Source organism: Thamnophis sirtalis, unplaced genomic scaffold (genome assembly GCF_051295495.1).
Source record: "Thamnophis sirtalis isolate CommonGarterSnake01/CBP01778 unplaced genomic scaffold, rThaSir2_p1.2 scaffold_1, whole genome shotgun sequence".
NCBI classification, from domain to species: Eukaryota; Metazoa; Chordata; class Lepidosauria; order Squamata; family Natricidae; genus Thamnophis; species Thamnophis sirtalis.
In genome coordinates this window covers 123,977,275-123,991,580 of record NW_028261381.1, presented here as the reverse complement: position 1 = coordinate 123,991,580, position 14,306 = coordinate 123,977,275, and the positions used below count along the sequence as shown (strand labels likewise).

The window sequence follows — 14,306 nt, the reverse complement described above, 5'->3', positions numbered from 1 at the left end:
TTGAGAACACATGTTTAGTGCATCATATAGAATACAGGGCTGGAAAAGATTTGGGGTCTTAAGTCCAGTCTCCTGCTCAGAGGAGGAATCCAAATTAAAGAATTCCACACAGATAGCTTTTAGTCGCCACTTGAATATATTCCACAAAACAGAGTCTATCAATTGGGCTCTAATTACTGGGTAATTAATTTCTCTGTCAATCTGTTATGTTAAAAAGTATTTTTTTTAAACATTCAATTAGAATTTGGCTTTCTACAATTGCTTCTGTATTTTATACCTTGGAATGAGAAAACACCGATCTTGACATCCTTCATTTCTTTCCTCAGTTGTTTTTTAAGGTTAAACATTTCCCAGTTCTTTCACTCTCTTCATATGGCATAATTTCTGGTCCATTGAACATGTCTTCCTCTGAAACTGTTCCAATTCTTCTAATTTTTTAAAGTGTAGGGTCCAGAAGTGGACACTCTTTAAGGTATGATCTGATCACAATATAGAGTAGTTCATTACTACTCTATGAACCACTTTAAATCATTATTTCCCATGATTTGGAAATTTCTGTTGACACTTGTAAAATTGCATTGCTTTCTTTGGAACATCATCATACTGCTGACTCAGGAAATTATTTATAAGAGGAATTTGCTGAGAAGTTAATTAGTAACAGAAAAGGCAGAGTTACTCAATTCCTATTCTGGTTCAATTATCTTCAACAGCATTATTTGCCAGTAAGAAACTGACAAAGAGAATGATTGGCCTAAATATTACTAGAAACATGATAAAAGTAGTCTTTGGAATCTCTAAATCAGTATGACTAGGATACTGAAGGAACTAATGGTCTGATCAAAACTTTCATTATCTGAGAAATTGGAATTGGGGTGACTGAAAAAGCGCTTATCCTCCCCCTCTTCAAAAAGGAGAAAGGGAAAATTCATCAAACTTCAGAAGTACTATTATAGGAATAAGACTGGAGGGAAAAAGAAGACATGTAAATGAGATTAATATTTTAAACAGTATTTCTAAATCTAGACTTTGAAATCTACTGTGTATGTATCTTAGAACTAACAGTACTTTGTGTTGCTAAACTCCTTGTAGTTGTCATACAAAATTCCCCATGCTGTATGATCTTTAAAAGTACCAAGGCTTAATAAAGCCAAGAAAAAATGTTCATTTCCCATTGTGCACCAGGCATGAAGGATTGCAAAAGCAGGCCTACCTTGAAAAGGAACTTGATTTTCATGGGTCCTTACACCCAGCATGTAGAAAACGCAACCATGAGCAGTGGTGGCGCAGTGGTTAGAACACAGTACTGCATGCTACTTCTGGTTGCTGGCAGTTTGAGTCTCACTGACTCAAGATTTATCTTTCTGAGATTGGAAAAATGAGAACCCAGATTGTTCGGGACAATATGCTGACTATAAACTTAGAGGGCTGTAAAGCAGTGAAGCAATATACATGTCTAAGTGCTATTGCTATCCAGCATCCTTCTACATCTAATTAAATAATCAGAACATGGTGGGAAATCTGGGAGTCCACAAATCTTTAAAATGCTGAGCTTGAGAAATACTGGTATGAGAGATGTTACATGTAAACGGCATCTTTATGTGCTGTTAGATGTGTTACAGCATCTTACTGGTATAATATAGAGGCTAGAATTTTTTGAAACACATTTATTAAGGAAAACACAAAATAATTTAAAATTGAAATGATTGATTACTCCATACCTAAGGAGTTAGAAAAAAACCTACCAGCATCCATATTCAGAATTGTAAGACTTAATAGGCAAACCCGTATTAGGCGATGTAGGAAAAACTCCCTGGGTTCTTATTATAAACCCAAAACACTTTTTCCTGTTATAAATGGGAAGTTTCCCCTGTTGAATCACATAGTCTGATAACTCCAGATTTTAATAGGGGAGCGCATTTCCCTTCTGCAAGTGTGGAGAGTTTGTTTCTCTCTTTTTTTTTCTCTTTCGAGCGAAGGCAGATTCGGCTTTTTGGAAAATTCGCGTCACTTTAATTGGCTGTTGTTTCCTTTTCCTGGTGTTTTTCCAAGATCAAATTGTCCCAAAAGTGCTTTTTCAAGAGGCAACTGGACTTTCTTGTTTTTTTCTTTGAAGACGTGCAAGAAATATAAATCCTTCTATTCCCCATCATCCAATCAGAGCTGAAGAAGCTTCCTGAATAAGAAGCGAACCGTCTTCAAAGAAAAAAAACCCAGACAGTCCAATCGCCTTTGGGACAACCACGACCTGGATGACTGAGAATCTCCATAGACACTTCCAAGATCAGGGATTTTGGATTGTAAACCCGGATGAGCACAGGTTATAGGGACAGAGAGGCAGATACGGGCGCTTGAACTTTGAAGCCGGAACCAAATGTTTTGCGGGTTTCTTTGCGGAATCAGGAATTGGTGGGACCAACCATAGGGTTAGCGGAACAGGAAGTGACGAGAAGGCGTTTTGTGTTAGTTGGGGAGGGGGGAGAGAAATAGACCAGGATTGTTTACTACGACGAGGAGGCCGGCATGAGTTCCCTGCGGGAAGAAGATGATCCTTATGTGGTCGAGGAGCCCAGCGATGAGGACCCAGCGCAGAGCAGGTCTTTTGGGTTTGGGAATGCAGCCGGCAATAGCTTTGCGTTTTCTTACGCCTTTGTGGGGTTGGGATGTTACGCGATCGTCAGCCGAAGGCGAAATCAGGAAAGGTCCTTTTAATTAGTTAGTGTCGAGAGATCTTTAGTTGCTTTTCTGAGATCAAGTGAAACTGCTGTGTATTGCAACCCGCAGCTTCATATATTTTGCAAAAAACAACAAAAACCAACCTTGAGATCTTCACGTTTTTCTTTCCGTAGTTATATCTTAAACGGCTTTGTAAATTTTGATTTTGAGAATCGCTCTTACTTATTTTTAACTAATAAATCCTAACTGCCCCTAACCTGTTTTGCACAGTGCTATGCTACTTTAATATTAGTATTTGAGTATCCCATATTGGACAACCTGTGCTCCTTTGGGTCATTGTTTCGGAAATATTTCCTTACCTGAACAGAGAAACAGAATGACCAGGGTGAGCAATAAAGCAGTGGGAGCAGGAGCAACGTTGGACTCCCTGCTCCTTGGCAGGGAGCATTTGAAATCTTTCTCTCTCCCTCCGTTCTTACCTCTTCCCGGCAGGCTGGCTGGGGGGAGGATGGGACTGTCTGGAAAACTGTCATGGAACATTGAAAATAAAGATCATGTCAACACAGAAGCATCCAGTAGCATTGAAGCAGGGATGTCTTTTCCAATTTCCCCAATATAACCTCATAAATAACCACTCCTGGATTTTGGACACATTCTGCAAGTTATCCCATTTGAGCTATCTTGGTTTAAAAATTGTTGCTGTATTATATCCAGTTTTGCCGTTAAAGGTCATGACAAGAGAGTATTAGTGATATAGATTGAAATACAATTCTGTTGTGAAAGGGCAGACATAAATTTACTTAATTACTTTTCATAAATGTTTTTTCAAATAATTGTCTCTCTGAGGTGAGATGAACCTTTAAACTCACTTTTTTTTCTTGTTAGCTGATGTTTCTAGCCAGTTGCTAATTAAAAAGCTACTTAGAAATACTTTAAGTAATGTTAAACAAGGGCAACCTGTGTCGTATTTATCTTGAAATAATGATCTCTAATATTTCATCATCTACATCACTGTGTAGTTCTGAAGATGAAGTGGATGTGCTTTTATATGGCACCCCAGACCAGAAGCGTAAACTGATACGGGAGTGTCTCACAGGAGAAAGTGAATCTTCTAGTGATGATGAATTCCAAAAGGAAATGGAAGCTGAACTTAACTCCACCATGAAAAATATGGAAGGCCAATGGAAGTCACAACTTCCAGGTAAACATTTTTCCAAAATTTAAAAATATGAATTGTCTTTCCAGGTTTTTTCAATCCTGATTAGTTTTGGGAGATCAGCTCATCTCAACTAATTTTGCCTATTTGCTGTAACCATGAGGGGATACTTAACTCTAAGTATTGAGGAATATGAAGAAACTGGATAATGGAAATGTAGTCCTGAGTCCTGTTGGGCTACAACAATAACAACCAAAATAAATCAAAGTGATTGTTTTTTAATTTATGCAATTATAAAATATGAGCAGGGTAACAGGACTCAAGATTGTATTTCCATATCCGGTCTCTTCACATTTTCTATCAATCAATGTAGAGAATATTAATAAAATTGCTAATATCCATTTCTATTTTACAAATATTTTTAATAATGCAGCTACATTTAAAATTTTAAACAACAGAAATCCCATTCAGACAGCTGTACTTTAGAGATTGAAAGATAATTTGCTGTGATATTTTTGTGTCAAGGCACTCTAAGCATTTGAGGCAGATTCCTGCCCACTTAAGATTTTAAGTCCAGAAGATATAGGGTTTCTCATATTCACTGAGAAATCAGTTTAATTTGTGCAATCACAAAATCATTGTAATGAGAGGCCAGGATATTTACTTGAATCAAATAGTTTCTCTTTTGTATAATTAATTAACAATGCAATAGTATGCTGGGATTTACCCCTGAGTGCATTTTGTATAGGATTGCATTCTAGGTAGTTTGAACAAATATATTCTTCCAACATAATCACTCACAGTATTGTTGGCAGGCTGATCATCTCGGTTTTTTTTTAGAGATGTTGGAATAAAGATTAATACATCATTTGCCAAACTATTGCTTAAAAAGGAACTATTATTAATGAATAATAGTTGCTGAGACCGACAGTCTGTTTGGTCCCATGTTCGGCTTGTAGGCTCCTGTAGGTATTTGGTTGATTACTGTGAAAGCAGAATGCTAATTGGGCAAAGTACAGTTGATCTTATATGTAAAGAATATAAACACAAAAGCAATTACAGTTGCATGGAATTTCTTTGTATAACTAGGAGGATATATACATATTTGCATATGTAGGGTGATCTCATAATTTTATGTTTTTTGTAACTTAGGTGATGCTTCTGTTGCTGGTCAGTCTGGAACTGTTTCCACTTCTAAGTATTATGATGACATTTATTTTGATTCCGATTCAGATGATGAAGATGTAGGAGGTAAATAACCAATAATTTTATAGCCTGTCTAAAAGCATAAACAGTAAAATTCCTTTGTCTTCCAAATACAGAATAAATTCTCAAAATCTGAAGTGCTAGTTATATTTTGTTTGCTAATTTTTAAAAAATGAAATGAAATGAACACATATACATCTCCATGCAAATTTAGTATACAATTCTATGGATGCTATCATGGATGCCACTTATTTATTTATTAAATTTATACATTGCCCATCTCACTATCCAAAAAGAAACAGTGAAGGCAGGTGATTTTGTGTGTGTGTGTGTGTGTGTGTGTGTGTGAATAGGGCTACTAATGTGTTCATCTTTCCTTAAGGATTACAATATTATCTTTAATCTATGAATTTGATCTGCACAAAAGTTGAATTTGTATTTCCCACTTCCCCCTCCAATAAACACACTTACAAGCCATAGCAAAATGGCGTTGATTTTAGCCTGTGAAAGTTGATTCTAGTTTTGTATATTTTTAACAACAATAGTAAATTAATACTGTGGATATATATTATTAATTTATTTTATTTATTAAACATTCATATGACTTCCCATCTTAACCAATATATTCTGGATGATGAAGATGAGCATATTATAAGCCATCTAAAGTCACTTTGGATGGTGAGATGGGTGGTATATAAATGTGATAAATAAATAAAAACACAATGACCAGACACAAGCAAATTGAAAATCTAATTCAAATCATTCTTAAACATTTTTCTAACAATATAAAACAAAGCACATATGCACCAAACTCATAGCCACTTGTGATGCTACATTTGTAATTGTAGTTTCCAAGTAGTCTTCAAGGAGAGCCCTATCTAGAATGCATTGTACTAATCCATACATGGGGTGCCCAGGTATTAGTACCTGAGAAAGAACTCTTAGTTCAGAAAATAGTATATCAAATTTGTGCAAAGGTCCTTCAGGCCACAGCTGCCACCTATTGAAGCAGGAACTAGCAATAGCAGGTAGACTTATATACTGCTTCATAGGGCTTTCAGCCCTCTCTAAGCGGTTTACAGAGTCAGCATATTGCCCCCACAGTCTGGGTCCTCATTTCACCCACCTCGGAAGCTTGGAAGGCTGAGTCAACCTTGAGCTGGTGAGATTAGAACCGCTGAACTGCGGATAACAGTCAGCTGAAGTGGCCTGCAGTACTGCACCCTAACCACTGCGCCACCTTGGCTCTTATGTTCAGAAGGAGTCCCAAAGTGTGCATCAGCTTGGAACAGAGAGTGCAACTCCATTAAGAATCAGTGATGGAAAACCACCAGCTATGTAGCCATATCCACTCAGTCTTGATAGGACAGAGTTTGTTTCTCCCCCAACCACATACAAAAACCTCAAACAATCAGATATGATCTTGATATCATAACTTGTTCAGTCAGGTATTGAAATATGTAGCTGAGTCTCATTAAAATATTGATGGTATCTGACACTTTGATGAATGACTTTATTCAGCCGTTGAATAGGGTGGCAATAGCATGAAACCATATAGTACCCTATAATCAAGGGCTTTTGATTCTTTAAAATGAAGTCAATTATAATATAGTTTTAAGACACATAATTGATAAAATGCTCAATAATAATCAAAAGACAGGAAAGTTGTTTGAGATTCTTTTAAATTGCAGCTATGAAACAATGTACTTTATGTCAATATTATTATTATTCTTTTTCACTGAAGTTACCTAGGTTTACAAAAATATAATACAAGGAAACTATTAGAACTGGGTGCTGTGTTTGACCTGAAATGTCAATGTAAAACTTTGCTATGTCCTTTTATACATGGAATGAGAAAGTATGAGCTTGAGATTTGTGGCCGCTGTTTATGATTACATTTCAGTGCTTACCTGAGGGCCATCAGCAATAAAGAACTATATACTGGGGATTTTCTGTGCCTAGCATAGAAATCAAATTGATTGCTAGAGAAAGACAATTGCTCTTTCTTGACTAACACAAGTATGTACGTGAGATACACTGTATAAATAAACTCTTATCCAAAAAAAGTCAATTCTCATCAAATGATATCAGTTAAAGATTTGGAAAAATTCATGGAGTGGCAGGTAGCCATGCTTGTTTTTGGCAATATATACCCACATCGTTAGATCTGGCAGAAGGAGTCCCCGTCCATGAGGAAGTTTCATCTGGCAGGACCCAAGGAAAGAGCCTTTTCTGTTATGGTGTCCGAGCTCTGGAATACCAGACTCATCATCCAAACCTTGCTGGCTTTTCAAAAAGCCTTGAAGTCCTGGTTTTCCCCCCCCCCTGTTAATTTTTAAGCACTTGTTATGTTCTTTTTTTAAAATAATGTATACCTCTTTGTACTTTGTTCCTTTTTTGTTTTAAAAGCAATAACAATATATAATTTTAAAAAGCTTTGAAAATCTGGTTTTGCGGTTGAGCCTGGGATCCTCGTACTATGTTTCTTTGTAGTATCTGTATTGACAGTGGATGTTTGTTATGTTACTGCCTGGCTGCAGTTTATGTTGCATATTTTAGATTATTTTTGTGTGTATGTTTTTAATTGTTAGCTGCCCAGAGTCATACAATTTAAATGAACAACAATATAAAAAACAAATAAACTTCTGCATATCAGTCCCTAGAAAATAAAGAGGTAGACTGTTGCTGTGACGGTTTTTGGCTTCTCAAGCTGCCAGACTATTGAGGTCTTTCCTTTAATCTGTTAGGTTATTTTATTCAGTTCTTCAGGTGGCTACAAAAGAACCTATACGTAGCAAGCTTATATCAGGTTTTATAAGGCTAATAACTCTTAATAATTTATTTAGATGTCAAGGCTGATCTTAAAACATTTAAGTCTGATTGAATCAGTATCCACTGATTAATCATTTTCTAGTCAGAAGGTAAGAAAATATTCTAAATGGGAACAAGCATTCAAAAGCTTACTGCTTGTGTTTGAGAAAATCTAGTGTCCATTTAATTATGCTAAATAATTATGCTAATTATGTCCATTTAATTATGATTTGTTTTAACAGAGATGAACAGTCATTGTTCTAAATTACTATACTTTGCTGTGCTTTGTGAAAACAGTAGCAAATTAATCTTCTTGCTTATGCTGTGCTAATTTTTAAGAGGCTTTTTCATTCTATATATGTGACTATCACATCAGACTGGGTAAGACCAAATTTAAACTATCACATTTAGGAGATACCTGTTTGGAATATTTTTCATAGATACCCATCCAGGAGATGTTAATTCAACAGGAGCTTCCGTTTTTGAGTTATACATTTTGTGTCATGACTACAAATATAATCTTGTCTCAAACGTGACAGGTTCTGCAGAAACCAGGAAAAAAAGAAAACATCACCAACGACGAATTCCAACTAATGATGAGTTATTTTATGATCCAGAAGAAGACAATAGAGATCAGGAATGGGTAGATACGATAAGAAGGAGGTAAGAAGAATGGTGAAACTTTATTGTGTGATTAAAACTAGTTTATATTAAAACTCAGAGCTTTAAAGTTATGCACTCAACTGGATTATGCCTTTAAATTTAGACACACCTAAAGTTTCCTGAATATGGTGGAATATAAATGGATACAGTAAATAAATAAATTGCATTTCCACCACAGTTTATGCATTCCACAGAGCATCTTATTGCCTTAACACCGCCTTCCTTTCTGAATCCCCAAGATAGAGATTAAACCTACCTTTTTTTTCTTAGTGTGAAGTCTTAATTTTACTTAAGGATGTTTAAATTTGCTTGTGTGCCATCAAATCATTTTAAACTCCTAGTGACTATATAAATATTCTTCATTGCAGTCTATCTCTAATCTATTCTTTCAAGTCTCCCCATGGTGCACTCATCTTTGTCACCAAATCCACCCACCTGCTGTTGGCAGATTTTTTTTAAATTTTGGAATAAATTATGATAAGAGTTTTACATATTTCTGATTTCCTGCCATTGTTGCAATTTTGTGTTTAATTATTGGTACATCAAAAATATATTAGACTCTGTCCTTTCTGCACATTCAGTTGGGGAAAGATATGCCAGTTGGAATCATATTTTGAGCTAGTTTAAGGCTGGAAGACATTTCATTTGCATTGCTGGATTTTCTAGTAATTATACAAATGTGCCTATGATAGAATTGCATTGAAATACATGCACCAGAGAGAATGTAAAGAATCAGATAATAATATATTTAGATCGGACTACCCTACATTCAGTTAAATAAGAACTGGGGTTTTTTTTTTGGTGATGGTGGGATTGTGTAAATACCAACTTTCCTCTTGCCTATCCAATAATTACTAGTTCTGCCAGTATGGGTCTGATGACATTAAACGCTTTCTTCAGGATGACATCTATTTGTGTTTCTGGAATGATGTGGTATTGTCCTGTTGGGTTTCTCATGTCAATTTGCTCCTGCTTGCATTAAATATGAATAATATGGGTAATCTGGAGAGAAATAAGAATTTGTGTAAAACCTTTATCAAAAGGGTTGTGGTGGAGGGTGAAGCCATTTCATTTTGGGTGTGATATTTGTGTAGTTAGGACTAAGAACATTGAACATTGAAATATTATCACCCACCATTTCTAGGTTTTTGGTATGCATTATTTCAATAAAGATTGCTACATTAATAGTGATGTTTCTTTACTTTTGTACTCTCTTGCTGTAGTTATCATAATATAAGAAATGTTCGATCACAACAACAAGAAAAACTTCCTGCCATTCCCAACAGTGATGCTATTTTGAACTGTCCTGCTTGTATGACAACATTATGCCTTGATTGTCAAAGGTAATTATTTGAACTCTGCATAATATAAGTTAGTATTTATTTATGTGGTTAGGTTAATAGTTTAATTTGCAATTCAGTTTCCAGAGGTATTTACCTGACATGTCTTCAAAAAATTAATAAATAGGGACTTAGTATAGATAGTCCTCGATTTACAACCTCAATTGAGTCCCACATTTCTGCTGCTGAGCGAGACAAGGAAGTTGTGCCCCATTTTATAACCTTTTTTGCTACAGTTAAGCTAATCACTGCAGTTGTTAAGCAAATCTGGCTTCTCCCATTGACTTTGCCTGTTGAAAGTCAACTGGGAAGGTTACAATTGGTGATCACCTGATCTTGGACAGTGCAACTGTCTTAAAAACTTGCCAATTGCCCAGATTTTTATCACATGACCAAGGGGATACTGCAAGGGTCTTAAGTAGAAAAATTGGTCATAAGTCACTCTTTCCAACATTGTCGTAACTTTGAACAGTCATTAAATGAATGGTCCTAAGTCAAGGACTACCTGTACATAGTTCTTCATCATTAGTTTGTCAGCAGTGAAAAAATGAACAATAGAAAGGAATACTTTCTTTACCAGTACATTTAGATGCATAAACCTATTCAGACCGATATCTGTTGTGTGGTGAAAGTTTCCATTCTTCATATGCAGCCTGCCCCAAGTCTGCTGTGATGGATTCTCCCATCGTGTACAGCACACTAGGAGAAGGAATCAGTTTCACTGGTGAATATACTTCTGCCAGTTCACTGATGCTGTTTACAATAGATTGAGTAAAATCAGGTGTTATTATCTAAGATGGCTCACATCGATATAGCAAGTCTCTTCCTACATTAAAGTTACAAATTAAAAGCAAACAACACATACAATGTAGAGACCGGAGATTCATTATTTTTGAAGTTCAGAATAAAATGATAATATGAGCTATACAGATAGTCCTTGAGTTATAGCTGTAATAGAGCCTTCAGGTTACAGTTGGAGGTCGTGATGATTGTTAATTGAGGTGCCCATGTGTGGGTCAGTAACTGGAGCACGGAGTGCCTCAGGTTGCATTCAATATTTAAAGGCTTATTAATTTTGAAATATTTAATCAGTCAAGGTCACTATGTTTTTCCTTCTCCCCTGTTGTTCTTTTTAGGCATGAATTATACAGAACTCAATACAGAGCAATGTTTGTGATGAACTGTACAGTTGTCAAAGAAGAAATTTTGAAATACAAATACCCACTGAAAAAGAAGACAAAGAGAGGACACAAGAAAATTAAGCAGAGTAATGAATCAATAACTGGCTCAGAAAGCCAGGAAGAAGAGATATATCACCCAGTTAAATGTACTGAATGTTCAACAGAAGTGGCTGCATTAGATAAGGATGAAGTCTTTCATTTTTTCAATGTATTGGCAAGCCATTGCTAAGGTGCACTATTTTACATCCTTCAAGATTATATTAAAATTTCAAAGTGAAAGATGATTTAATCTAAGACCCCTTTTATATTTTTAAAAACACAGCTTGGCTAATCCAAAATGAGATTATGCTATCTGTGTTCTTCTCTGTAAAGATAAAACAAGGGAACTTTTAATTTATGTACAGAAGTTGAACAGTTTTATTCTGTTAAGTAGAATCAAAACAGTTCTGAGTTAAAGAGATATCGGTCAATGTTCATACTTTATGGCTGATTTATAAAAAAACCATTTTCAACATATAATAGTCCAAGATTAATTCTCTTTAGTTATGAATAATCCAGTGTACATTTTCCTGCCTATTACTTCATATAATTCCTGAATTATGTGCTATCTGTATTAAAGTTGATCTATTAGGAGATGAAATGTTGATATCATCAGCAAATAATTTTCTCCATTACATAACACTACTTCTAAACCTAATTACACATATATAGTCATTAACAAAATATTTTCTGAAAAATTCTCTTCACACTATGTTTTTTGATTATGCATAGGTCATTAGGCTAGCATGAATACATCAGTTAAAAAGATTAAAAAATAATGTTTTGTTCAAGTTAATTAAAGTGTGGCTTGGAGCCCAGCCAGCAGCATACTATATTCCAAGAATGATAAAAGTATAGAATTCAGGAAGAACCTCCAATATGAAGACAATTTTAACCAATAAGAGGCATAAAGAGAAATGTAGAAACACTTGCTATCAGTTTTGAAGGTTTTCTGCCATAGTTAAAAGGAAATGAGATTTATAAAACACAGTATTCTCACATGGATGAAGTATGAAGCAGTACCTTTTCCTTATGTACCATTTCACTTGGGAACGGAGAAATAATCTTTCCTTTGCAACTGATGCACAGAAAACGGGGGAAACAAAGGAACCAGACTTCCTTTGATTAACATGTTATGATTGACAGAAGCAATTTGTTCAGGATATGTTCACATCTCTGATGATAGTACCTCATGGAAATATCTTTGCATCTGCTCCATTGTTTTACAAAACCCAATTCAAATGGGAGGAATTAATGGGTGATATTTGTACAAATCTCACTTTGGAAAGATCAGTATTTATAAAGAGCCTGTTTGATGTAGTGGTTAAAGCGCTGGCCTACTGGGTGGCATTATTTATTCATTTTATTAAAATTTATTAACTGCCCCTTGTTACCATAAGGTAACTCTTGAGCAGTTTACAATATTACAAAAATAAAATTGTACAAAATATAAACACAATAGGAATTAAACAATAATAGAAATAAATGCACAAGTATAATGAAAAGATGGGGAGCCATCTTTTTGTGCAGGCCAGTCAGGCCAACAAGATTCTCAGGACAACTCATCTCATAGGGTAGTGGTTGTGGGAAAAACTACAGTAAAGTATTAGGTATGTTTGCCTCAAATTATTTATAAAGTAATAAAGATAGGATAAAAATCTAGTAAGAATATTTGCAATGGTGATGAATATCTGTAGCTTGGGTGTAGAGTGAAGATGAAGGTTTGTTCTTCGAGGTTGTTGGTTGGTTTCCGAACGTTTCATTGCCAGGCTAGGTAGCATCTTCATTAGAGTTTAGGGGATGTCAGTGTCAGTGTTCTTTTGTTTATCATAAATATAAATATTTTTATTCTATTTTGCTATTAGTTTTGCTGTACCCAGAGTGCCACTGTAAAAACTCCTTTTTCACAATGTATTCTGTTGTCCTGCAAATTGAGATCTTCCCCACCAGACTCATAGTGCATAAGTCCATCAAATTGTACTAATTTTCAGCTTAATTGCTCAAAAAAGGTCACCTTAGTTAACATCTTCCACAAATTGTTCTCTTCATTTTATCACTTGTTGATAGAGTTTATCCAATATTATCAATCCCGTGTTTCTGTGCTTGAGGGCCAAACAGATATCCAGATGCCTATCTCATAGTGAAAGTCTCTGACAGACAACATTTCTGACCAGAATCCTTTACCAGAAGCTACTAGATCAACATGAGTTGTTGCACACATATCCTGAAAGTGGATTTAGGATTTTTATGGATTTGTTTACAAGGAAATTATAGGTTAGTTTTAAATATGTCCAGCTGTTTAGACATCTTCTACATAGGACTCTTCTAACCAGTGGTGGGTTCCGGATCCTGCTGCAATCAGTACGGTGCAACAGGGCTCGGCATCCACCACATGAACGCACGCAGCACGCACATGCGTCCTTACCTCCTGCGATGCTCCACAATGCCTCTGCGACACTCCAGCTGCTCGGGTGGAGCGTTGCGCAGGCGTCGAAGAGCTCAAATACCAGTAAGGAGAGCAGGCGGGTGGGAACAGTGTTCCTGGTAGGCACTGATACACCCATATTGTGTACAGGTCGTAACACACCACTGCTTCTAACCTTTTCTCAAACCACTGATGTTCCTGATAATATTCCTGGGCTAACTGGTTTTCAGACAAAACTCCCACTTTTAAAGAGCCGAGGTGGCGCAGTGGTTAAATGCAGCACTGCAGGCTACTTCAGCTGACTGCAGTTCTGCAGTTCAGCGGTTCAAATCTTACCGGCTCAAAGGTTGACTCAGCCTTCCATCCTTCTGCAGTGGGTAAAATGAGGACCCGGATTGTTGTTGGGGGCAATATGCTGACTCTGTAAACTGCTTAGAGAGGGCTGAAAGCCCTATGAAGCGGTATATAAGTCTAACTGCCATTGCCATTCCTTATATTTGGCCTTTGCCAACTTAGTTTTGGTAATAGTTGCCATGCCTGGTTGCCATATCTGGCAGTGCATCTTTGCATGCGGGTGGAGAGGGAAAAACAGGAAAATAGCTTTGGACCTAAACATTTTTAGAAAATGTTTTGAATAAAAATACAGCTAAAACAAGTTTTTGAAAACGTAGACAAATATTTGTTGCAAAATGAAGAGTTCATAATTAATAAAGTGCTCTCTTCTTGTCCCGGCCTTTCAGATAAACCCATCTAATTTTCCACTAGTTTCTTATTCACTTTATTATTATTTTTGAAAATAACTCAAGGCAGGG

General features: G+C 36.0%; 1 protein-coding gene across 1 annotated transcript; it reads left to right on the top strand.

Annotated features, from left to right (window-relative positions):
- The first annotated feature begins 2,438 nt into the window (after nt 1-2,438).
- EAPP (E2F associated phosphoprotein) lies at nt 2,439-11,314 on the top strand. Its single transcript, XM_087723550.1, has 6 exons — nt 2,439-2,594; nt 3,693-3,874; nt 4,982-5,080; nt 8,386-8,509; nt 9,733-9,852; nt 10,986-11,314. Exons 1-6 carry the CDS (start codon nt 2,521-2,523, stop codon nt 11,257-11,259), a joined length of 873 nt encoding a protein of 290 aa, XP_087579676.1. The 5' UTR covers nt 2,439-2,520; the 3' UTR covers nt 11,260-11,314.
- The last annotated feature ends 2,992 nt before the right edge of the window (nt 11,315-14,306 follow it).